General features: G+C 47.3%; 1 protein-coding gene across 1 annotated transcript in view; it reads left to right on the forward strand.

Annotated features, from left to right (window-relative positions):
• Positions 1 to 25,757, forward strand: part of LOC130680969 (epithelial discoidin domain-containing receptor 1-like) — a 99,789-nt gene that overhangs the window by 70,524 nt on the left and 3,508 nt on the right. The window contains 3 exon segments of the mRNA XM_057492860.1: positions 7,231 to 7,403; positions 10,348 to 10,454; positions 10,457 to 10,572. Of these exon segments, the coding sequence (XP_057348843.1) occupies positions 7,231 to 7,403; positions 10,348 to 10,454; positions 10,457 to 10,572 (396 nt within the window).

A 25,757-nucleotide genomic window follows, 5' to 3' on the forward strand; every position in this document is an offset into this window, starting at 1 on the left:
GGAAATGTAATATCTCCTCCTGAAAACTCCCATGATTCAATTACATAACATGGGAAATCCTTAGTGCCCTGCTTGGGACACAGTAAGTGCTCAATACAGAGTGGTTGGTATTTCTTGTTATCACTGTTCTTCACGTTGACATGACTGAATGTGCGCAGACATGTGGCATGCTGCCTGCCAAGCTCATGTTGACCATCTAATATAGGAGCTGCTAAACTTTTTGTCTAAAAGGGCCAGATAGTAAGTATCTTAGGCTCTGAGGGACATATGCTCTCTCTTTTAACTACTTAACTCTCTGCCCATATAGGTGGGAAAGCAGCGCACACAATATGTAAACTGGTGCCGGCTGTTTTCCAATAAATTTTTTCTTTTTACAAAAATAGGTGTTGTCTGCTGACCTTTACTTTAGAAAATCGATAAGGAGCTAGAGTATTGCCCCCATGAAAGGCTAATGATTATTATTAGTACATGTCCTGACAATGAACTTGCTCCATCAGTGTCCATAGATGCGGGACAGTCAGATGGACCAGGGATGTGGAAACGTCTTTGAGTTTGTCCCTAAACTTAGAATCTACACTTTCATGAAATTTTTCATTTAAAGGGTGACAGTGATCCACTGGGTGTTCCAGCATCTATCTGGGGATGGGCGAATGCCCTGAACATTTTTGCTCTTTCAGCAGGAAATGAAATGATGGCCTAAAACCCTGGGAAATGTTTTCCTCTGAGTGGTCTGGCATTTGGGGCAGTACCCAGATTGGGGAATGTGGAAAATGTGTTTCTGTTTTCATCCTTTTAAAAGGCTGTGCTTCTCCCCTCAGGTCTGGGAAACTTGAGGAGATGAGCGTTCTGGGATTGCACGCCGCCCGCCACCCGGTGGGGCTGCCTCTGCAGGAGACACTCATCTCCGGAGAACAGCAGAGAAATGACACGTCCTGCTTCATGTCCTCTTTGGATTGTACTGCTTTTTGCAGGCTCCTTCCTCTTCAATTTGTTCTCATGTTGACGTAGGGTAATTGTGGACTTTCAGAAAACATATCCATGAATAACCCAAGATTAGGTTTTCTAAAAGTTGCGTTTGTAAATCAAACGGCAAGAATTTTTTGCCCAGCCGTTGCTATGGTGGAAACAAAAAGTAGAAATCCCAGCCTGTTCTGAAGGCGCTTACAGTCTGTTGGGGAGACAAGAGAATACTCATGAAAGGAATGGAGAATGGGACAAGACAGAGGGTAGCTTGTGTATATCCGCAGTGTAACGGTGACATTAAAATCATGTGATTTGTGATATTTTTAAATAGGTGATGGCCACTTTTAAAAAGTCATTTGACAAACAATATGACAGCTCCAAAGAGCTCAAAAGAGTCTCTTCTGATAGCCAAATCACTGATAGGAATGTGAGACAGGTGTCCAGTGTAATTAATCATCAGAAGAAATGCGAATGGAACCATGAGGTACCACGATACACCAACCAGAATGGCTAAATAGCACTGACAGTGCTTAATGCTGCCAAGGATATGGAGCAACTTCAACTCTCATAGTTTGCTGGTGGGAATGCAAAGAGGAATAATTGTTTTGAAAAATAGTTTGGTATTCTAGAACATTAGCATTCTGTGTGACCCAGCATTTCTACTTCTAGGCTCTATCCTATCTACCTGTCTGTCTGTTTATCTATCTATCATCTATTTACCTACAAAGAGATATGTCTAAGAATGTTCATAAAGCATTATGCATAACAGTCTAGAGCTGGAAGCAGCCAGTGTCCATCAATAGCAACATAGATATGTAATATGGTACATTCATACCATGGGAAACTATTCAACAAGGAAAATCAGTGAACTAGAGCTACTTGCGACAACATGGAAGAATTTCAAAAACACAATGTTGAATGAAAAAGGATAAATATGGAAATATATATAATGCTCTATGTATGATTCCACTTATTTAAATTAAAGAAAAACAAAAAACAAGCCCTAGTGTTAGGTATTCACGTTTAGTTTGTAAAAACTTTTTAAAAGAGCAAGAACCTGAATTCCATAAGTCAGGATAGTGGTTGGCTTTGGGATGAGAGAGAGCATGACAGAGGAGCGGGGCATGGGTTGGGGGGGATTTCTGGAGGGTTAGCAATATTTTATTTTCTACTTAAATTGAGGATACACTGGTGTTAGCTTTGTGAAAAATCATAGTGTGTGCTAAAACTTTTTTCTCTCAAAGATTGATCACATTCTTAAAAACACACCTAATTTATTCATCCCATAAGTATTTATTGAGCACTTACTATGTGACTGGTGCTGTATAAGATACTGGGATGGAGGAGGAAAGGAGACCTGTAGGCCCTGTGGCTCATGTCTCAGAGTCATAGAATTTAGGGCCCTGAAGGGACATTTAAGGAGGGAGGAGAGAATGTTGCCGATGACAGCATCTAACAGAACAGCCATTAGGGCGCTCACTACGCATCAGGCCTTGCCGTAAGTGCTGACTGCCGATTAATTTCATTCTCACAGAAATCCTAAGAGCCAGGCACCGTCACTATCCCCATTTTACAGAAGAGGATGCGGAGGCACGGACAGAGGTTAAGCATTTTGCCCAAGGTCCCAGAGCAAATCAGTGGTGGAGCAACATTCAAATCCAGCAATGCCTTTCCTTCTAGGACGATAGCACGTGGTGCTCACCGTGCTTTGTCTGTTTTTCCTGTCTCTGTGCTGGGTTCTGGATGAATCTCAACATTTTTCCATGTCGTGAATTCCTCTTGTGGTTTTATCTAGTGTCAAGTTTTGTCCTGTCTGTGGAGGTTTCTGTTTTAACTTCAATAACCACATAATTTATTTCCAAGATACTAATTGGTTTTTAGTTTTATTGTTAATTTTATTTCTCCCTGTTTGGGCTGTATACCTTCTTGGTTATTGGAAACAATTATTTCTTCCTTCTCATCGAACATTTATTTTATTTTAATATCTCTATCAGCCTAGTTCTATAAAATTAGTTTTAGCTGAAGGAAATTCCTGTTCTGGTTATTGATAATTTTAATCATTTGTATTTAGTCCTATGTATTTTTTCAATATGTCAGAACTTCAAGTTTCGCGTTCTTTCGGGTTTGGAGAGCTGTTTTGGGAGTTCATTTTTTCCATTTCCAATTACTTTAATTTGGAGCAGGAATTTAAAACATTTGTGAAAAAATCTAAGTGCAGAATCTCAGAGTTTCATTATTTTCCCATTAAAAAAAATAGGTTTTCCTCCTATTCATAACACTTTATTTACCACTGACTTTTCACAGGTCTTTCTAAAGTATTCATCCTCAGTTTCCATCAAAACAGCCCCCTCTGTGCACTTATATTTCATTGGTTTCCCTGACATAGCATCACTTTAAGTGATGACATTATCAGATCTAATGGTCATAGTGAATTTGGAAGCAATCACAGCTGAACCTTGGTAAGCACCTCCCTGGGACAGAAGGGTCTCTCTGAGTATTCACTTAGCAGTGAAAGTTCAGGGTCGAATGAACACCGGTCAGTATGTTCCTCAGAGATCATGGACAGTACCAGTTAATTTGGCCAGCCATGTGGATTTAGCTCAGGTGAGAGTGTTTCTGGTCAACAGAACAGCACGTGCAAAGGGCCTGAGGCAGATAAAAGCTTGAAGGGTACAAAGGATAGAAAGACTAGTGAGACTGAAGTGTAATGAATGAAGGCAGGTAGAGGAGGTAGAGGGAGAGGGGGATACTCAACATTCAGAGCCCATGACTGTATTAAGGAGTTTGGATTTTATCCTGAAAACAGCAGAAAACCAGTGGCCAGTTTTAAGCTTAAAGACAAGTGGGAAAAGATTACCTGTGCATGTGATAATTACCCATCTTCCTTCTTCATAAGTTGTTCAAGATACTCAAGCAGGAGAAGTGGCAGTGGATTTTGAGAGACTAAGAGAAAGGTCTTAGTGTGATTGCATACTTAAGTGTTGATTCGTGTGTGTGTTTGAACATTTACAAATGTGTTTTCCACACATATAAATGGGTTTCCATATATTAATGAACTCTGAAACCCAACAGCCTTTAAAATATATTCCCCTAATAAAAAAAAGGACAATGGAAGGCAATAGACCTCCTAGGCTGGGCAAGGTGAGATATTAAGTGGCTTGGAAGGAGTTGGGAGCTGTTGAGAAATTTGAATGTTCATGCATCTAGACTGCTTCCCTCCCATCCGATTACACAGCTCTCTGAAACCCAGGGCTGGGGTGGACACGAGGTCTGATGCACATAAGGTAAGATCAGAAAGGGTGATGTCTCCAAACTTTGAGGGACGAAGAAGGACGCAGGAGGGGCCAATTCTAGAGCTCTTCTTTGTGCTGTGAACACTGTGCGTAGGGCATAGCCAGGAGCCTCCCTGGCTCCCGTGACCTGTTAGCAAGACCCTGCAGCTGTGAGAAGCAATGGTTCTGTCCCTTTCCACTGGCTGGTGACCCTCTTTGAGTTCTCCAGCTCTGCAGAAGGTGTTGGGGGTAGACCTTATAGAGAGGGACAGGAGAGTCTCTGAGCTGATTTTCCTCCACACTATTCTGCTCTGGTCCTGATGGCATCAATCCCTGGGGATGGTGGCCACCCACCTGTCCCTTTGCCAGTTACACGGGGGCCCCAGGTTTGACCCAGGAGCTGGAAAACCCAGCCAAAGGCGGAGAGAGAACTAGGAGAAGGCACATGGGAAGCCTGGGAGATGGCAGTTGCTTCGTGCCTCATCTTTCAGATGAAGAGCATCTATTTGCCTCTTGTTGGAGGGCAACAGCCTTGGGGACGCTGGCTGGCACTGGTCAGGAACTGAGAACGGAAATATCCAATGGCGGCTGCTGGCTTCCAGACTATGGTAGAGGATGATTTACAGAGGTGGAGAGAGGCCATTTGGCTGGCCCCAAATCTGATCTACTTTCCCTCTCATAAATCCAGTGCTCACATAAATCTTGGTATTCTCCTATCCCACCCATACTGGGTTCCTTTTTTGTTTTTTTCTCATATTCCTCATGAAAATAAATACATCACTGGCAGTCATCCTATAGCCATGGCCCAGCCCCTGCAGCTGAGGAGCAGGGCCACAAAGAGGCTGCCTCTCTCCATGACTCGCTGCCTTCCTCCGCCCATAGCAAGAAGGATTCTCACATGTCTTTGTTCTGGCAGTAGGTGGACACACAGAAGCGTTTCCTTTATTATTGGGCAGCGTCCTGGGAAGCTCTTCTCTGCTGGCCGCCTGCTGTCCTTGTCTTTCCTGACCCTCTCCTCTGCCCTTCCACATCTTTTAACTTTGGTATACACCATTCTCTTTGGCGACCTGCCTAGGGACTAATTGTTCTGATAAATCCATTCAAGCAGGTATGTTGGACAGGAAAGGGTTCGGGCTCCAGACTAAACTATTGCTTCTCATAGGATCTTCAGCAAATGGCTTGTCCATTTTGGGACTCAGTTTTTCCAACCTATAAAATGGGAAAGCTACATTAGATAGCTTCCAACATTTTTGTCAATGGTAGACTCCTGTCATCAAACACTTTTTTGGTGAAAACTTCGAATTTTGTAAAGAATGAAAGGTGGTAGTGGTTGAGATTGAAGGAGGGCTGGATCTCTGGGTGAGAGACCGAGACTCTAGAAGCATTGCCATTGAACTTTGACCCCCAAGAGATTGCTGAGGTCCAGTTTAACTCTAAGCTTTTGTCATTTAAGGTGTGCATGTGTGCCGATACCTGGGCAGGGCTACCTCAGTTTCTCCAACTCCAGAAATGGGCAGATGGAAGCAGATGATAGCTAGGGCCCTTTTATGCTAAGAGTCCATCGTGTCTAATGTATGCTAATGACTGATAGAGGTTTGATGGGCCTCCTAGATCCAGTTTTTGCATCTTCACATTTCTGCAGCCCTGTAAGTGAGGCAGCCCTGTGGATTTCAGCTGATGGGGGTTGCTGGGGCAAAAGAAAGATCTCTAGCTAGAGAGATGCAGCCCGATCTACAGGCGAAGTCAGTCTGCTTAAATAACCAGAAAGTCAGAGAGAATGTGAACCAATTTCCCATCAATCTAGATTTGCACAAACCTGGAAACGGTGTGCAAACGTCCCTCTCTCTCCTTCAATCCCTGGTATCGTGTCTATAGAGGTAACTAAGCTGGTCAGTGGAGCAGGTCAGTGTTTGGCCCCACTTGCCTTCTGGCCTCGTGGGGAGGGTGGGAAGGCTGGAGATAGGTCGGCACCCACCTGCCCAGGCTGTGCCTCCCACAGAAATGGACCCCCCCCCTGTCCATTCTCTTTCATGGCCAGCATCTCCGTATCCCCGTGGCAGCGCCCTATCCAACATCACTTGGAGGTGCTCAGTCTTCTGCTTTGGTCTCACCGTCTCTTCTGCTGCAGGAAAACCATATTCACAACTGATGGCTTCCTGACCGTTGCTCTGCCGTTTATCTTCCTGGGACAAGTGGCCCGGTCTGGTGCTTCCGCCTCATACCAGGTCTTCCACTCCCACAGGGGCTGAGCTGTGGCATTTTAGTGGCCACCAGACACCCACGTTTTCCGTCCTGCTCTTGGGCTTTGTGGGATGCTAAGGCTTCTGCCCGTGAGCTGCCACTCCCACGGCTGCTGGCCTGCCCACCCCCTGCACTCCCTTGAACCCCGTACTCACAGGACACACGTGCCTTCCAGAAGCCAGAGCGTTCGCATTTCTCTGCAAAGATACACTCCTTCACAGGCTAAAATCAAAGAAGAGAAAGGGGCGGGAGGTGTTTTTATGTCGTCTGCCTGATTTCTGGTAGGCTATGGGCTGAGGCTAACACAGAAGTTAAAGCACTTGGGGCAGTGGTTTCCCCACTCTTTCTTGCAGCTGAGGGACCATTTCTTCAAGGAAACCTTAGGGGAGGGGGCCTTTGTCAGGCCTCCCACCTCTCAGCTCCCTTTCCCCGGCCATTTTCACTGCTCTCCCAGGAAGCCTAGGGCTCTGAGATGAACATGGTTTGAATCTCTGGCCGGTAGTCAGGACGTGGGCGTTAGAAGGTCAGTTTCTGTTTCCTCAGGGATGAAAATGTCAAAGTAGGAAAGAATCAGGCTTGGCTGTTGTGATGTAGCCTCATGGTCTCTAAACCCTGATTCAAATCTTACTTGTTGGGAACCAGCAGTATCTTCCTTACAGCACCAGGTTTCTTCCCCTGGAGAACAGAAATGGACAGAAAATGGACAGCCATCTGCCTTCTGGTGGGTAAGAACCACGTCCTGCCCTGTCTCCAGGCCCTGAAGGATCCCACCCTGGCTGCCCGGAAGGACTTCCAGAGGGAGGCTGAGCTGCTCACCAACCTGCAGCACGAGCACATCGTCAAGTTCTATGGCGTGTGTGGCGACGGGGACCCCCTCATCATGGTGTTTGAGTACATGAAGCACGGGGACCTGCACAAGTTCCTCAGGTAAGCGAAGGCTGCAGTCTCCCCCTGCTCCCCAGCCCCACCGAGCCCCTGGGGTGTCTCGCTGGAGCCAGAGGGCACACTGCCCCTGGAACACATCAGCCTGGGGACGAGGGACGAGAAGCAACCTTTTGTTCTTCTGCATCATCCCCTGAGCAGCTGGATTCAGGGCTTCGCCCCTGATTTCTGGGGTGAATAAGCTGAGGATGCTATGACAGCAGCCTGTGCCCTTCCTCCTGGACCAAGGGGGACGGGGAAGAAGAGGGGGTGTGCGATGGGGTCACGGAGGGGGCTCAGCGGACCCGCCTGCCCCCACCTGCCCCCTCCCGCTGCACGACCGTGGCTTCCCGGGCACGGCGAGCAGCTTCCCATTTGGTGCCCAGTGTTTCTGTGTCACAAGGTGAGGCTAATACCGTACACGCCTCCTGGAAACCTTCCTGCCACGGACTTTCTGCAGATGACTAAGAAGGCACAATGTTCCCAGCTTATCAGGGGATAGTGAGACTTTTAAAAAAAAGAAGACAGATTTTTTCAGATAAATTTAGAACCATGCTGTCCAGCACGGTAGCCACATATGGATATTGGAATTTAAATTGACATTACTTAAAGTTAAGTAAAATTTAAAAATTCAGTTTCTTGATCATGCCAGCTACATTTCAAGCACTCACAAGTACACACTATCCCCCGTGGCTACCATGCTGGCTGTGCCGTAGAGATTATTTCCATTGACAGAAAATTCTACTGGATAACACGGTCCTGGAAAGATTGCATTTGTTGCAAGAAGGGATTCCCCAAGCCTGGAGCAAGGTTGTCTGGATTTTGAGATGCCCTTGATGTTCCAGTAAGAGACAAACCCCAGCCAGAAGTCCTGGGTGGATGTGGGGGTGCCTGCCAGAGAAGACAGCATCTTGCCATCGAGCAGGGTTAGCACATCTCTGCCTCCCACATCTCCCACCTCCAAGTAGTGCCATGAAGTCAGGGGGGCAGCCACGTGCCAGGATTCAGAGTCTAGAGTGATCAGGCCCTCTACACTTAAAGTGTGGTCTTTCCTGCCTTCTGAATCCCCTTGAATTCCACGGCTGAGACCGAGATCTTCAGAATTCAAATGTAGGCTGTTAACACTCCAGCACATTCACCCAAAATTGATGAGCATTTCCTTGAAGTGGGACACCCAACTGGGCACTGTGCTTTTGAGGAGGAAATGGAAAGGGTTGGTAGCAGATAATGACCTCTGCTTTTGAGCTAGGTTTCCAAAAATGGCCCTAAAGGAATTGAAAGTATCTCTAGGAAGTTCTAAAATTCCTGAACTCTGCTCCCCAGTGACATTTATTCCTTTCCTAGAAAACTCCATGCTTATCACAAGACAGATTCAGACTCACATTCTGACTTTGTCAGGTCGTAGTGATACAACCTGAAGCAAGATCTTAAACATTAACTCTCTCCTTAGAAAATAAGACTACTAATAACTGCTTCACAGGTTTGATGTTATGCATATTAAATGACTGTATTTGTATAATACCTGGACGAGTTTTCCACGTAGTTAGGTGTTCAGTCAACGGTAGGTAGCTACTACCATTAACATTATTGTATCAGAACTGTGAACCAGATAGTTTTTAATACAGGCACTGCCTTTGCTCAGTATTCAGGATCTTTCTCTCCCTGTCGTCCACTCCCCTGGGCCGTGCTGTATTTTCTACTAGGGCTTCTCTGTGGATTCAGCAGTGCCTTCAGCCCCAGGGGCCACAGCTGGGTGCCTCTCTGTGACACTCATGCCCAATATAAAGGAAGAGGAAGAGGCAGGGAGAAGATCCTTCCCACGGTCATATCTCCTGGCTGGTGGTTTTGAGGGGCGTGCTCCAAGTATTCTCCTGGTCTACTGGGGTGCAGGTTTGCCTGCTGATCCCCCTTCCCTGTGAGCTGATGCAGGAGCTCTCTCAGAGGGCTGAGGGACACAGGCCCACAGGAGATAATAAAATGAGCGTGTTCGTATAATACGGTGCATTTCAGTGGAAATTGAAGAAGCAGTAAAACAGGCCAAGGCCTTGCTGTGCCCCAGGGCTCCTTGGCTCACACCAGCATAAATAAGGGCCGTGGGTGTGGTTACAGCTCACTGGGCTTTCAGAAGAAAAGAGTGAATTCTAAAAGCGACTGGCATGACAGGACGAGGTGGTTGGATGACAAATCCAGGCCCTTGATTCGGGTTGGAGTGGGTGCTAGCCTCCCCAGGCCTGTGCGTCCTGGTTACTGGATTTCTCCATCTGGGCCCGCCCCCAACAGAAGTTACGCAGCCCCAGGCAGAATGACGGGAGAGGCTGGGAGTGGGACGACAGAGTCTGGCTGTCCAGAGATGTGCCAGTGACGTGGGGGCAGGGCCAGGAACCTACTTAACAAGCCCTCTGTGATGCTCCTTAGAGTGAAAAGCTCTCCTCTAAAGCCACGTGGCTGGTTTCAGTCTGCTTTCTGATTTACTCATATGGCCACTCTGGGACTTCTGTGACCTTGGCCAGGTGATTGGATCATTTTGTAACTGTTTCCTCGTCTTAAAATTGGGGTGGGAGGACTAAGTGAATCGATATGTTTAAGATCCTGAGAGCAGTGCTTGGAACATGGTACGGGCTCTGTAAGAGTTAGTTGTTTCATGAATTATTCTACAATAGACATCTAGAACTTGGGAAACCCCTGGATAGCAGTAAAATATTTAAAGGAGTAGCTTTATTCCCCGATCCCATATCTGTACCATCTTCGTGGGGATTTTACTGTAGCATTTTACCCATATCCACACTCATAATTTTGGGTAGTAGAAATAGGCCACAGGAGGCTGAGAAGGGAGATTTCATCGGTGTCTGTGACTCTGTGATGCGTTCCACAGAAGAAGGACTCGTGAAGGCTGTTCCTACTGATCTCCTGAATTCTATGCCCCCACCCCTTCCCCCCTCACCCCTCACAGGGCCCATGGACCAGAAGCTATGATCCTCATGGACGGGCAGCCATGCCAGGAGAAAGGCGAACTGGGGCTCTCCCAGATGCTCCACATCACCAGTCAGATTGCGTCGGGCAGCACTTCGTGCACCGGGACCTGGCCACCAGGAACTGCTTGGTCGGAGCCTATCTGCTGGTGAAGATCAGAGACTTCAGCATGTCCAGAGAGGTCTACAGCACTGATTACTACAGGGTAAGGTGGCTTTTCCTGCTGCAGGACTCAGCGGCCGAGCTAGCACCGTGCTTACGTGTCTGCATCATGTCCGTTAGCCCTGTCACTCTGGATCACGCACATGCACACCCACACCCAGGTTTTCCTGTGGCCACCACTGTATTTTGACTTACCTTCTTGTTATTCTCTCGATAGTTCACTCCTTCCTTCCTCCTGGACATTTAACTTAACCATATCCTTACACTGCACTGACATGTGCCTTGTGTTCTCACTTGCATTAATATTCATTCTCCATGCAAACAGACTCATATATATATGTGTGCACCCAAGGGCACACATAGACAAGCTTAGCTTGGTTCTACATTTTAACATCTTCCAACTTGGTCCCCCGTCCAGCCCCACCCACACCACTTTTTATTCTCTGAAGTTACCTGGTTGACTTGTCTTGTCTTTAAAGGTGGATCTTGATAAGAAGGCAGAACCCAAAGTAAAAGGGCTAAATGTCCAACTAATGTATTGCTGACCAGAACTACCCCAATGATTCAGGAAAGATGAAGCAAGAGAGGATGTTCCTGTTGCCAGCTTTGGAGGGAGGTGCAGGCTGGCCTTAGAAAAAGCCTTCTGATCACAAGAGGGGAACGTCACATTCAGTTTCACTCCCACACAGTTGTTGACTTTTTTCATAACAGGTGTCTTATTTTTCACCCAAAATTATTTTTTCCTTAGTCTTTGGGAATCTCTGTGTCATGGATCACTGAGTAGTTCTGACAGTCTTATTATTGCCAGGGAAAGGACCAGTGGGAATTTATCCCCAAAAGGGGAAATGTAGGTACATCCTGAGATACAGAGATGAGATAATTTCTGCAAACTGATTGGGAGGCAGATGTCTGAAAAATATGGGAGATTAACTTTGGGGACCTTAAATGTGTGAGGCATTTGGATAGGGCATATAAGGAGAGGGTGGGGTGATGCTTTGGAGGTCGAGAGGCATGGTAGCTGTTTGTCTCATCTTTGTAGGGAATGAATGATCATAATGTGGGTTAGGATCCAGGTATGACTGTCCTGTTAGCCCGAGCGTGGTGGACCAGGAGGCTGGGCATTTGGAGCTGACATCTACAGATCAGTCATATCTGGGTGCTCCTGATGGCTTTGCCTGATGACATGACCCAGACTTTAAAACTGGCCACTCAAGACACTTCACTTTAGCTATGGCCTGAAGAAAAGTGGCATGTTTGAGAATGGCCCTTTGTGATTTTCTCATAGTGGCACAACTCAAGGACGACAGATGATAGACCATCATGAGAGGGTAAGAAGCCAAGTAGACCAAACAGTGGGGAAGGTGAATGTCTCCAGTGAACTGGGCAGTTTCTTGAACCACCCAAGCTGTCCAAGACCCCCAGATCTGGAGAAGGGAGTGCAATGCAGCCATAGCCACAGACTGATGGCCAGGGCAGACCTGCCAGGAAATGTCAAAACAGAGTCTCTCTTTAGCATCCAGACCAATTTTTTTCAGTCATTTCCAAGAAAGGCAGTGGTGTGGTTACTAAGGGGCCACAGATCATAGATTTCTTGAGTCTAGCTGGAACCGGCACCGTTTAATTGCCTTTGCACTCTTGTGTAATGGGGTTTACTGACCTGTCTGGCTGAGCTCAAATTTATCTTGGTGTTGATAAAAGCAGGGAATGCATCATTCATTGTTTGTTCCATGTGAGGATGTTTAGATATACCAATCTGGCCTCTCCTGGCTTGACCAGGGTCTGACCAGACTGTGCACAAACTCAGTTTTCAAACTTGCTTCAGGGAGTGCACTTAGGATTTCTTGATTCTGATTTAAAAGATAAAAAAACAAAAATGATCACATCTCCAAGCGATACTGTTCTTGCTTTAACGACTGCGAACTGTTGCTCTGGACTCCTGGAGAGCTGTAAGGAGTCAATCCATCTCGTGTGTGTGGGCTCCAGGGCAGATTGGAATTTAAGGAAGGGAGAGTGAGGTGGGAAGACATCCACATTCCAGGTGATCTGCAGTTCCTTTTTTATGAGTTCTATACCAGGTGTAAGCTGCGGCCATCTGGCTTGAAGACGTATGTCTTTGGTCCCAAGGAAGCATGAATTTAAGAAAGGATGGCTATTGCAATAAAAACACCATTGTGCACCATGGTGCCCACTGGAAAACTGCGTTTCCCACCGATGGTGGGTAGGCATCATACTGTCCATATTCAAAGAGCAGCTTGGGCCATATCTTTATGTTCAGTTGCTCACAGCGTCCTAATGTATACACAACTCCCCCCGCCCCTCACCGTCTGCAAGACAAAAGACAGAAGTAGATTTGCCAGAGGTCACATCAGTAATGAACCCTAAAGTCTTGTTTTCTGTATGGGAAGACATCGGAATTCTGTATTTGGATGTAATCTTGTTCACATCCTAATACCACCATTAGCAACCATGGGACCTTAATACATTTTTCCTAATGTTTATTTAACTTCCCCATTTTAAAATTGAGGGCAAATATGGTCTCTCAATGGAGTTATTTTGATGTTAAGCAAGTTAATTTGTGTAAAGAGCCTAGAATACAGCATTTACAGACAAGCTATTGTTTATATTGTCCTCCTTAGTTCTGGTCACACCCAAGGCAGGAGAATCGCCTGAATAATCTTATTTCCAGATGCAATTCTTGGGTCAGAGATAGGGATCTCCTAATCACTGGGAAATAAACTGAAATCAGGCAGCTGCCCCAAAGTAGCAGGACCTTTAAACGGACCACCTCTGGAAAATCTTCTTCCCAAGGTTTGACCTTAGATAGGAATACTGGGTCATCAGTACTTGCCAATTATGGTCAGTGTTTATATAGTCCTGCTCTCGATTCTTAGAGTGGAGTGCAGGCGATTTGTGAACGATTTTTTTGTTTGGTACACTGGCTGAGGCGCAGGGGAAATGAGTGATTTCTTAGACAGGAAGAGCACTGAAGGATTCTCCCTGCAAGCTGACACCAAAACAGGGACATTTGCATCTCTCTGCTGTTGTAGGTTACTGAAGACTGCTGGGCTTGGGAGTTTGCTGGTTCCTGGTGCCTAACACAGCTCAATGCAGATAATTTAGGCACGCATGCATATGTGTGTGTGTGTGTGTGTCTGCACTCCCCTGCCTGATGCAGATTCCAGGGCGTGTCTACAAGAGCCAGGGAAGAGACAGAGATAAACTCCTCCTTATATTCCTTCTTTATCATTTTTAATTTTTTAAAGAGGTGCCATCTGCCTCTTGCCTAAGTGATATGCAAATGATCTGCAAAGATGAACTGCCTAATTTCCTGTTACACATTTAGATAAAGAAAACAAACATCTCGGCAGCTGAGTGTCACAGTGGTTTGTTCTCTATTCTCAAGAGAGATGACAGATACCTTCTCCTCCTCTGGGTCACTGACTCCATGCTTCTGAGATCACCTTCACACTGGCTTTGACAAGTGGGGCTTTGGTGCCATCATGCTGTTCCCAGAACATGACACAACAATAAGAGATTAGAGGGGAAATCTGGAATTAAAGTGTTGAGACCCAAAAGAGGAAGAGGTTGAGATTCCAGAATAAAATATTAATGTTTTCAGATCTTTCATTTGGAGGGGAGGTGATGTGCTCAGACACAGGAAGAATGGGATGGCAGAAGGGTCAGTGTTCTGATCCTATTGATCCAGGGCTGGGGGTGTGTCTCCCTGTTTGCACTGTTCTCTCTGTGCCTGGCACAGTGCCTATGACTTGGTAGACACCCAATAAAAATACGAATGAATGAATGGAGTCATAATGGGAATTGGGAGTTAGGCAGGAAGTGGATTAGGGCAAACCACGAGGAACCTGGCAGGCAAACACATGCCCACCTAGGAGAGGTGAATCCTTGGAGATGATGTGGAACTCCGTTATCTAAGTAAGTTGAAGCACTGTCTGGAGACAATGTTTAGGGGAGGCAGTTGAGTGATGGTCTGAGTCAGGGATGATTCACTTGAAGTCAGAGTGGAGTCTTGGTGGGGATGGAGTCCAGGGGATGTGAAGGAAAGGATGCCATGATCCAGGCGACACACCTGTGGGGGACCTAAGGCAGTGTGGAAGCTGATGGCGAGGCCCTGGGTTCTAAGCTGGAGATTGTGGGTCAGGGTTCCTGGAAACCCCTGACAGGAATGACAGTAGTAACCCTAGGATGTGGGAATGATTTAGAACAAGCTGATCTGACTGGCAGTATATTTGATTTTATGGATGTCATGCGCGTTCGTGGCAGTGATGGAAAGACAAACTCTGTTACCTACACTGCCTGGGGTTGAATACCAGCTCCTAAAATTAGTGGCTATGTGGCCTTGGGCAAGTTATTTAGCCTTTCTGTGCCTCCAACTGTAAAATAGGGTTCATAGCCCCTATCATATGCATTTGCTGTAAGGATGAAGAGTGAATAAATATAAGGCTCTTAAGATAATGAATGCTTGATAAACATTAATTACTGTTAATTTTATTGGAGCTAAAATACAGATGTCTTCCCCAATTCCAAAATGGACATTCTGAAGAACGCTTACTAAGTGTACTAGCAAAAGTAGGCCGACTGCTATAGCAAGTAGATGCAAAATCTGTAATGTTTCCAACACAGATAGGTCACAGAGCAGTGTGAACAGGGGCACTTGGGGGAGAAGCCTTCCTCCACGTGGTCACACGGGCTGACGGAGCTCTACCCTCTTCTTTGTGTGGCGCCCATGGTCACTGTAGCCATCCATCCTCATTCCGACCAGCTGGAAGGGGAAAGGGACGGGAAAGCGCACATATGGGTAATGGGCCAGATCTGGAGGGGGGCCTGGCTCTTCCCCTCATGCTAAGAACCCAGCCACGTGCGTGATTTCACTGCTTGTGAGGAAGGCTGAGACATGGAGTGTCCCCAGGCAGAAGAGGAGAAACTGGCTCATAATGAGCAGCTGGCAGCCTCTGCCATAGTATGGGTGAAGAAAAACTCCTCTCTTTCCACCATTCTATTCCAATGGTATATCAGCCCATGGCTGGTGATTTATCAGGAAGTTGGGACAAGATACCCTTACTTTCTACTGCTACCCCACCCTGGTCATGGAGCTGGTTATCCTGAGATGCTCCTTCTGTCTCCTGCTTGCAAGCTCCGAGTGTCCCATTGCATTTGTAAGCCATGGGGGAGCTTGGCTCCACCTGCCATCCTGGTGCTTTGGTTCATCCCCCTGGAAAGCAAAATGGGCATCCCCACCAGGAAACACCTCCAGTGGGTTGGCAGGGGAAGGGGAAGGGAATCAAAGGGAGTCTAAGGTAATAGAAAAGAGAATACATCCGGGCAAAAAACAGGAAAGATATACACACTGAGAAGCTTCTAATCTAAATCCACGGTAGTGGAGGAGGTCTCCAGAAAATATTCCAAATTCTAGCTGACGATGCTCAGGGCTCTTTGAAGCAGGGTTGTGATCTTGACTGAAAGCCCAGGTTCTCAGCCACTGGAGGGTCCTAGGGTGGGCTTCAGGAACTCTAAGACTTCCTGAAATTGTCTGAGCAATGTTTCATGTTGGGTACTTTGATGTGGTTTTGATTTTGGAGGGCTGAGAGCTTTCAAGAGAATCCCAAAGATATCTAGAGCCCATGGGCTTACTGGAAATGGGTGTCCTTGCATGTAAGTGCTGAGAGAATAAGACAGAGACCCAGGGACTGAGAGCTGAGGAGGGACCCCTCTGATTAAATCAGGACCTGAGGTTAAACCAGGACTGAGACGTGATCACATGGTCTCTAAAGCTCCTCCCCATTTTATGACCAGCAGATGATTACTGAGTCACCTAACCTGAGAGCCTGGGGCTCCTCAAAGTCTTGTTGACTGATTAATTAGTCCTCAAGTGGGGAGAGGGCCTTTGATGGAATTCAAGTGGCCGGCAGAGTGTTGAGGAGAGCCACTGCCTCTGAGAGCCAGTGATGGCAGTGTAAGCCAACTGACTTTTAGGACCACGGGGTGCTGCCAACGGCTCTTACTCTTTGTTGGGGTTTTGGGAGGCCCACCCAGTAACTGGCATCCCTCTTCCCAGCTCCAATTCTGAGTTCTGAGCCACCGAGACAAGAGAAGTCTGGCAGATGGAGATCATAATGTGCACGTGAGCAGTTCAGATGACAGCCTCCCTGGGCAGCAGCCCTGAGCTTCCTCACACTCACTCCCGGAACTAGACTTCCCCACCCAGCCACGGCAGCCTGGGGACAGCCCAAGCTCTGCCCTGCTAGGGTGGAATACTTGCTGCTCATTTCTGCCCTCTGCGGGCAGGCAGATGCCCACCAGAAGGGGGAAGGTGGGTGACTGAATGGGGCCCCACCAATCAGCGTTGTTCCCCCCGGGGGGTAGGATTCGGGCCTGAGAGCTCTTTGAATTGTTACTCCACTAGGTGTCCCTCCAGGTGGAGGCCTGAAACAGTGCAAGGAAGGTGGGTCCCTCAGAATTCTCTTTGTCCCCGTGCGGGCCCGTGGCTGCCAGCCCCCCGCAGAGTCTTCTGTTCCTTCCTCTGAGGCCCGGCTGAACTGCCCAAGAAAGGAAGAACAGTGGGGCACACCTGTCCCTGAGGGATGCTGACTGTGTTTAGAGAGGGCTTAGCCAGACTCGTCCTGTGGTTTCAGCCAGTAGACGGACGTCTGGTGAAGAAAGCGGAGTAGACTAAGCACTATGGCAGGAAAAGTGGCCTGGCTTACAGAAGGTGGCAGGGTCATGCAGCTGCCCAGTGGCCAGCGCCCACTTACTGGTCCTGATTGTTCCCTTGCTATTTTTGGAATACCCTAATAATTTGTCATCCATATCCCTATTTATCTGGAGGAGAACAATGGGGGAAGGTTTGTATTCCATTCCTGAGTAACTTGATTTTCCCATTTCTTATTTTTCATAAATACATTTTTATTTTGTATTAATTTTAGATGTAAGTTAAAGTTGCGAAGATAGTATAGGATGTTCCCATTTACCCTTTACCCAGTTTTCCCTACTGATGACCATGGTGCACTTGTGAAAACTAAAAAAATAATGTTGGTGCAAATTGTTAATTAAACTACAGGCTTTGGATTTTATCAGGTTTTCTACTAATATCCTTTTATTTTTTTGCCCCCCAAATCCACTCCAGGATACCACATAGCATTTTACTGTATTGTTTTTGAAGAGCAGTAGGACGTGTATGGTTGAATCATGGGTGAGGAGAGCCATCGCTCCATGGTATAGTCCCCTCTTTGGTCTCCAGCACCCCAGAGAAACCCTTGATCTGCCTCCAACCTCCACAGTTCTCTGCGTTCTGGGAAGGTGGACTATGAGAAGCCTCTAAGGTACCCCATTTTGTGAGCAACTTGTAACTCCAAACTCTGATAGGAACCCTTCAGATCTATGCAGTCATCAGCTGCCATCGTTAGACAGCAAGCAGATCAGGCTAGGTTAGGAGGCCAGAGGAAAGCTTGGGGTCTCCTTAGATTCCCAGTCCCTAAACTCTGTTCTTTTCTCCAGCTTTGGGAAAGGGGGCCCTGTACACTAAGAGATGCAGACACAAAGTAGACATCCAGGCATGCTCAGAGCTTCAATTGCCCGAATGTCTACTATGGGACTTGGTGCTATAGTAGGCATATCTTGTTTCAGTTTTGAAAAACAATTTAAAGTTCTTAAGCTGCACAGAGTGCGGAGGGCATGAACATAGAGGAAGGAATAGAGGGTAGATTTTACGCTAATGAAAGGCATTGCAACTTGGTTTACTTGATGAAAGCCAAAGTATTTGCACACTGATCTCTACAAAATAGCAGACATCTTGGAATCCAAGTCTGTTGAGGGACAGGACTGCTACTTAGGACACCTTGGTCCTGATGCCAGCTCTGTGTCCATCTTGGCAGTGAGAGCTTCACTTTCATCTGTGGAATCTGGAGTTTGGATTCTGGTCCTGTGGTTTCTGTGAGGTGTTGCCTTCTGTGGGAAAAAGTTCTGGGTATAATGATAAGTAAGCAGGAGGCTTGGTTTCCTTAGAAAGGAGGGGGACAGAGCCGAAGGTAGGAGAATAAAGCCAAGGTTGTCTCAAGAGGTCTCTACCATCGATTTGCCCCAGAGCACAGCTGCTCAACACCCCAGACCCCTCCTCCCCTCCTGACAAGGTAAGGGAGTAGCCTCCAGTTCTGAGAGAGGCTCTTCTTCCCTTCATACCTGGGTCTAGTTTAGTGACTGAAATTTGTTTTCTGCTCTTCCCTCTTTTTCTTCTTTGAGATATTTAGGGTAGTTGGACACACATCATCCTGGAGCAGAAAAATTACTGGACACACTTTCTTGTGGCATGGGATCCATGTGTCTGTTGTCATGGCCTGAGTGTGTCATATGTCAAGTGGGCACTTCCCCACCTGAATGAACCCAGTTTTCTAAGGAACCCAAGAATGCATACCCGCCCATCTCTGCATGCCCAAGCCACGCAGGAGAGCCTGGGATGAGCTCTTTTCCCTCCTCTCTGCGTGGATTTTCAGCTGTCACCGAGGCCGTGGGTGGATGCGGTTGCCCTGAAGCTGTCCGTGAGCCAGGGCGTTCTAAATATGCTGGGACTTTGATGAAGTGAAAACACAACATAGTTTAACAGCCTTGAAATTGCAGGATGTGGTTTCCCTTCTTGCCGTGGCTGTCCCAAATCTTGCAATTCAAGAGAGTTAAGACTGGCCTTTTGGGAGGAACCTAATACTTTCTCCTGCGGGAGATGCCTCTTAATTATGTGGCATCTCCGGTCCTTCTAAGTTCAGGGAGATTGGTTGTGTGTTCCCAGGGCCAGTCCTTTGGGTTCTCACCTGGAGATTTATCCAGAGATAAGAACTCTGCCCATTAAATGGTAATTCATCCTTGAACTCATCGTTCCCTTAGCATTTTGCTCCCTGTTGATCTGAAAATAGATCAGAGCAAGACCCCAGAACAGCATGATGGAAGTTGTCTGGAATGAGGTGGGGCTCAGGTCTTCAGGTGAAGGGGCTGTGGGGGTCAGAGGGAAGATGACAGAGAAGGGAAGACAGTTGTTCTGGCTGCCATCAGCTGGGACTGCTCTTTAGGAAAGCTGCCCTCAGCTTTGTGATGGGATGCTGCACTCTTTGTTCTGAATCTTATCTTCAAAGCTGCCCAAGTCCATTTGCTTCTGCAATTCTTTTGGGACAAATGACTTAAGAGAAATCCATATGTCCAGAAGGATTGTGACAGGGTCTCCTGTCTGCGTGTGCTGGAGGGGTTAGCATGAATTCCAGTCGCTCTTTTGCCCGAGTCTGCTGGGCTGGTGCCTACCTCTCCTGAGCATTAGCTAGTTCCTCTGAATTTTGCTGCCTCCTTCCGTCCTGGCACTTGTGGCTAAAACTAATGGAAAGTAGATGTCCAATGTGACCTCTGGCTAAAGGCACTGGGCTGAGGAAGGCTGGTATCTCGGCAAAGTCAGCTTTCAGTTCAGGTGCTGGTGTCCGAACCACGTGTTTTAAACTGTCTCCTTAGGATGCTTTATGGCAAAGCCCTGCCATGTGGGTGCTGTCATGCAGAGCACAGAGGCAGAAAAGGGCACCTGGTAGGTGAGACAAGGCGTAATGCAGTTCCTCACCAGCTGGACAACCTGTTTCTATCTGGGCCTCAGGGATCTCTCTGAGTTTTTCTTCCTATGTTCATTTCTAGAAATAGATATTTTATTCCTTGAAATAGAGACTAACTTTAAAGTAGAATTTTCCAGTGTTATATCAAGATTCTCTCAATTACAAGTGACAGAAAACCTATCCCAATGGATCTTAAGCAAAAAGGCAATGTATTGTCTTAATAATCATAAAAACCAGATTTAGGACTTATTTCTGGTGTGGCTGAATTCTAAGACCTGAGTAAGTCACCAGGCTTGACCCATGCCGCCTTCTCTCTCCCTCCCTTCTCCTCATCTCCACTCAGCCTTCCTACGGCTCCTCCATCCCTGTCTGCCTTCCTCTTTTCCTGCCGAAGACAATCGTCTTAGGGAATCGGATGTTCATAGGAAATAAATTTCTAAACAATTGAGGCTAATGAATTTTGAAAATCATGGTGATAAATGCAGCCATAGTTGAACAGATTATCTGGGACCTAGATGTTCAGTAACAGAGACGCGTCTTCATCGAAGATGCCTTGTGTCAGGAGCCCGGCTGCCCAGGCATTAAATAGTTAGTGTCATTGCTACAGAAGTCAGGCCAGGCATTATGCCCAGAGAAGCTACAAAGGGAAAGACTGAGGAGGGAAGGCCCGTGCCTGGCTGCTGCTTCCAGTCTGTCTATTAGGAGCCCACGATGTTTTCTCGCATCATTTTTCTGAATGCTCTCTGGGCTGAGGCAGGCTCCCACCTTGGCTTTACCATCGGCAGATTTAGATATTTCTGAACAGAAATCTCTCTTCAGCTTTACTGGGTGTTATTATAGAAATCAAACTCTAGGATTTCTATCGCATTGTTCAGCTTCTGCCAACCCAGCCCGCCAGTGTGTATGCCTTCACTCGTTTCCCCGAGGGAGTCTTCCCTCAGCTTGGGTGTGCAGAGGAACTCTGACTTGGTGGGACAAAAAACACTGGTTTGGGAATCAGAAGAGTTTAGGCGTGAACTTTGGATCTTTCACTGTTCAGCCCATTGCACTCACGTAAGTCGCTTTGCTCCTCCATCCTCTCCTCCCCCCCGCCCCACTGTCCACCCTTTCTCCATCTATGCAATGCTTTCCATGATAGTAAGTTCCAGAGCCCCGGCATATTGGGAGGGCTGAATGAAGCCATCCATTCTAACTCACTTAGCACAGATCCTGGCAGAGTATAAACACTCGGTAAGTCCTTCTCTTTCCCTGGGACAAGCCTTCCACTATAGTCCCAACCTTGGAATGCAGAGAACATCCCTTTCTACCTCTGTAGTGGGGAAGACCAAAGGTTTAAGTAAACGAAGGTGAGGGCTCCACCCTTGGGGATTACCTACCCCACATTTAGCCTGGCTTCACCTCCTGGGGACCTACTAAGTGACCCAGAGATACTTCCTCCCCATTTCATGAGCCTGGAAGCAAGAAGCCAACTTGGCCTCTCTCTCCTTCTATGCTTTGGAGGTATGAGTGTGCATAACAGACTGGGAATGCCTTTGAAAAAAACCGTCCAACTGCAATTAATGGCTTAGCATTTAAGACTTTCTCCTGGGTTCATCCTCAGAGCTGTCTTACCCCTAACTTTTGACCTGAAAAGAGAAGCCAAGAGGTAAGGCTTGTTTATAAAGGGAAGAGGGGCAGCCCCCAGCTGCAGGCCTCTGATGATGGCCTGGGATGCCAGATGCTGTGTGGAGGGACAGCCCCTCCATCCCTTTCATTGGACACTGCCCTTGGCTCACAGCCTTCACTGCAGAGAGGCACCCTGGGACCTGGTTGCAGAGCAGGGAGCTGTGTAGAACTAGTAGGTCCCAGAACTCTAACCTTCTCACGGCACTGGGAGGGGCATCCAGAGGTCATGCGGTCTCTGCTTCACTGAGGCACAATGTTTGGGAACTAGGGGATACCTACAGGTCAACCAGCCCCACCCTTTTCCTCACCTACTGATGTCACAGATGAGGACCTAGTGTGCCCAGGGATGAGCAGGCGGTATGATGGAGCTGCTTCCGAGAGCTGGCTCTCTGCTCTTGTCTTGCGTACCGCAAGCGCACACACCCAGCTCCGGAAGTCAGGCTGCCGATATGGCCGCTGCTGCTGAGATGAGCTTGTGTTCAGTGCTCTTGGTCTATTGAGTAAGAGAAGGAGAGGTTGCTGTGGACAATCTCATGTGGTTTCTGAGTGGAGAAGAATCTTTGCAGTCATCTGGCCCAGCTCTGTCATGATTGCAGATGTGAACATCGAGACCCAAAGGAAGCACCAGGACTCAAAGCCACAGGGTGACACTGTCAAAGTGCAGCAAGAGCGCAGGGGACCTGAGCCTCAGTCCGGTGCTCCTCCCACCGGATTCCACAGCTCCTTTGGCATCAGATCTGCCCCTGGACTGCTTCCCTCCTAGGATGCCGGTGGGACTCTGGTCACTGTCAGGACTGTGTGGCTGGCTTCATCAATACCCCTTTCCTGGAATTTCTTAGGGAAAGTGCCAACTGGGAGCTCATCATGCATAAAAACAGTAGTGGCACTAATGCCTGTTGGTCAATCACTGTGCAGGACACAGAGGCTTCAGCTGCTCTTAACACCCATCTGCACACTTCCCTAAGAACTGAATCCTATTATTTTTTTCTAAGTTGAACCCCCACCTTTAATGATGATGGAGGGTTTTATGTTTGTGGTTCACTGCTTCATGTTTGTGGTTCTGCCAGAGATCTGGCAAGGGATCTATGAGCTCCGTCCTCTCAGGCATCATGCCTTCCTTTAGAATGAAAGGGTCTTGTTTCACGACTCAAAGCAGAATCCCACTTTCCACTGGGGGAAGAGGTGCATTCGGTTCTCCAGGAAGCTGTGGTCGTTGACCTTCCGCTTGCTCTAGCTGGAGCTGCCCTAGCAGCTAGTCCGTGGATGGATTGGAAGGTCAGCTCAGGCTCAGAGAAGCCAGATAAGGCAGCTTCTAGTCTAAGGAACAGCAAGTTTTTTATGTCATGATGCTCTTCCCACCTCCCTTTGCCTGGGGATGTAGCCATCGCTGGTAGGTTTCTGCCGGGGTATGGACCGCTTACTGAAGTAATTAAAATATGCAAAGTGTTCCCTGTCTCCCATTTTGTGCTTCTTCCTCAGCTACTTCTGGCATTTTCACTTGGCGGTTAATGAAATAAAAGGGGGGCCCAAAGGCCTGAGTCTCCCTCTAGCAGAATGACTAACTCAGAGTGGTTTGGAAGGAGCAGGTTTTACCTTTAGCTACAGCCACGCCTTTGTGGCTGGTCTGCTCGATCTGTATCTAAGCAGTGGAACTGGAGGACTGTGTGGGCTTCCTTAAGGGTCCAGGCAGGTGGGGGGGGTGCAGGAAGGAGGCTGGGGTCTGGTGTACTTACTAGCAGAGCACAAAACCAGAAGACATTTCTCTTTCCTCAGGGCAGGCCTTCATTGAAAGCACATAGCCAAGGACACTTGAAATTTACTTCTTAATTCAGTTTAAATCTTCACCACCCACCAATCTCCCCATCTCCCTGCACATGTAGATGTTTAAAACCCATTCCCTCACATTACCTAAATCCTGGACCTAGGGGGTGCTTCTTGCCAATATTTCTGGGAGATCAATGCAACCAGCATTACTGTAGCGATTATTGCTATGTGACGTGCTAACCTGTATTGAGGCTTGTCACATGCCAGGTACCCTACTAATTACTTGATGTGGATTATTTTATTTAATCCTCTAGGCCATTTTAGGAGGTAAATACCAGTTGGTGCTTAACAAATGGGTAACTGAGGCCTAAGAGGTTAAGTGATTTCCAGAGGTGACATGGCTATGAATTTGCGACTGTGCGCTCCACTCTGATACACAGCCTCTGCCCTAAGGTCTGCTTAAGGGTGGGCTGCCCTCTGTTCCCATTCTGGGGACCTGTCTCTGCACCCACTGATTTCTCCAATGGGCTAGCTTGCCTTATCCAGCAGCACTGTGCAGAGTATGGAGATACAGAGTCTGCCAGAGGCATCATTCCCTGCCTCAGTTTACCCCTGTGCTGGCCCAGATGAACAGCTATCTGCCTCCTTCCAACCCCTGGCCCCAGGAGATGAGAGACATGTGAATCACATCATACTCGGAGAGTTCGCACGGTGAGGGATACGGGTAGGCCACAGCTGGAAGAGCCTCTTTCAGAGATAGTTCAGAAGCAGCCTCTGATGATGGCTGGTGTCACACCAGTGCAGAAACCCCTGGCATTGTGGGAAAGGCTGCTCCACGCCACCGCTGTCAGGCTGGTTCATGCTGCTGGCTGTGCTCTGTCAACATTCGCTAATAAGTCATCACAAGTTCTCTCTGGGAGAAATGAAGACCAAGAGCACCCCATGGAGGCTATTTGAAGCCATCTGCTTGTAGGGTAGTCAGTGTGGGGCCCCAGCTGTTGTTGGACAGGAAGAGTCTCCCACTGACGCAAGCATGCAGTCTGCGTACAGATTTTACACGTGGCCAGTCAAGGGTGCAAGGCTGTTGGGAACTTGGAATTAGAAAAAAAAAAGCTTTGAATTAAGAAGGCCACCTACTCTAGCTTCTCCTCCAAAACCTGAGAGGTGGGCACCCAGCCTGAGCTTACTTAGCGATGGGGCCTCACTGGTTCGCAAGGGATAATATTCCATCATTTATAAGAAAAGCTCTTTCTCACACGGTACCATTGGTGCATATCTGCTGTCCATTCACCACTGTGCTTGGAAGGAAAGCCAGGGTCATAAGATGATACAGTAAAACTAGAATCATGATTAAAGAATCAAGTGCTGTCATCGTAAAGCTGATGGGCTATTCAGTCAATAGAAAGTATTACTGTTATTGTTACTAATGTTTGAGAAGATGGCTGGAGGAGACAATTTATTGCTCAGTTTGCCTTATGAGGAAAAAGACCCTGTCTCATTCTTTGCTTTTTTTAAGTTGAAATCATCTTGTTTTTACTTTGTTTTTTCCTGCCATGAGACTTCACTCAGGACACGCAGCCGCTGGACGCAGGCCATAGGAGGAGAGCACCGTATTCTAACCAGGCCAGTGCTGTCCGCTGGGTATCTAAACCCTGTTCTTGCAAACAGCCAAGTATTCCAGGCAAGCAGGTTGAGGGCCATGCTGATCCCGAAATCCCTGTTAAGCAGCCCCCAGAGCTTGTAGGTGGGGTGGTCTTGAACCCACAGAATTATAACGGGAAGGATGTACAGTGTGGCCATGGATTACCTTCCACTGTGGCCCCTACCTACCCCGGACTTGCTGACATTCCATCCTGAGCGGTTTTCCTTATCCATAAAATGGGAAAATGTTGCCTTAGTGTTGTAAGGGTCGCCGGATAGTATGTCCAAATCTCTGGAAAAATTGGGAATTACAGTACAATAAACATAAACATTGAGAAATTAGCATCTTCCAAGGAAGATTTAGATTAAAAATAATATGTATGTGCAGTGCATTGAAAACCTGCCATGTCTTTCATTTAATATCTTACTTAATTCCTGTACATGTTCTGGGTACATGTATTACTAATCCTGTCTTACAAAGATGCTGAGTCTTCCAGAGGTGAAGGAAATTCCCTAGTAAATGGTATTGGCTAAGTTACACATTATCTCCTGTTTCCTCATCTGTACC

The sequence above is a fragment of the Manis pentadactyla genome, chromosome 15 (assembly GCF_030020395.1).
Source record: "Manis pentadactyla isolate mManPen7 chromosome 15, mManPen7.hap1, whole genome shotgun sequence".
Classification (NCBI taxonomy): Eukaryota; Metazoa; Chordata; class Mammalia; order Pholidota; family Manidae; genus Manis; species Manis pentadactyla.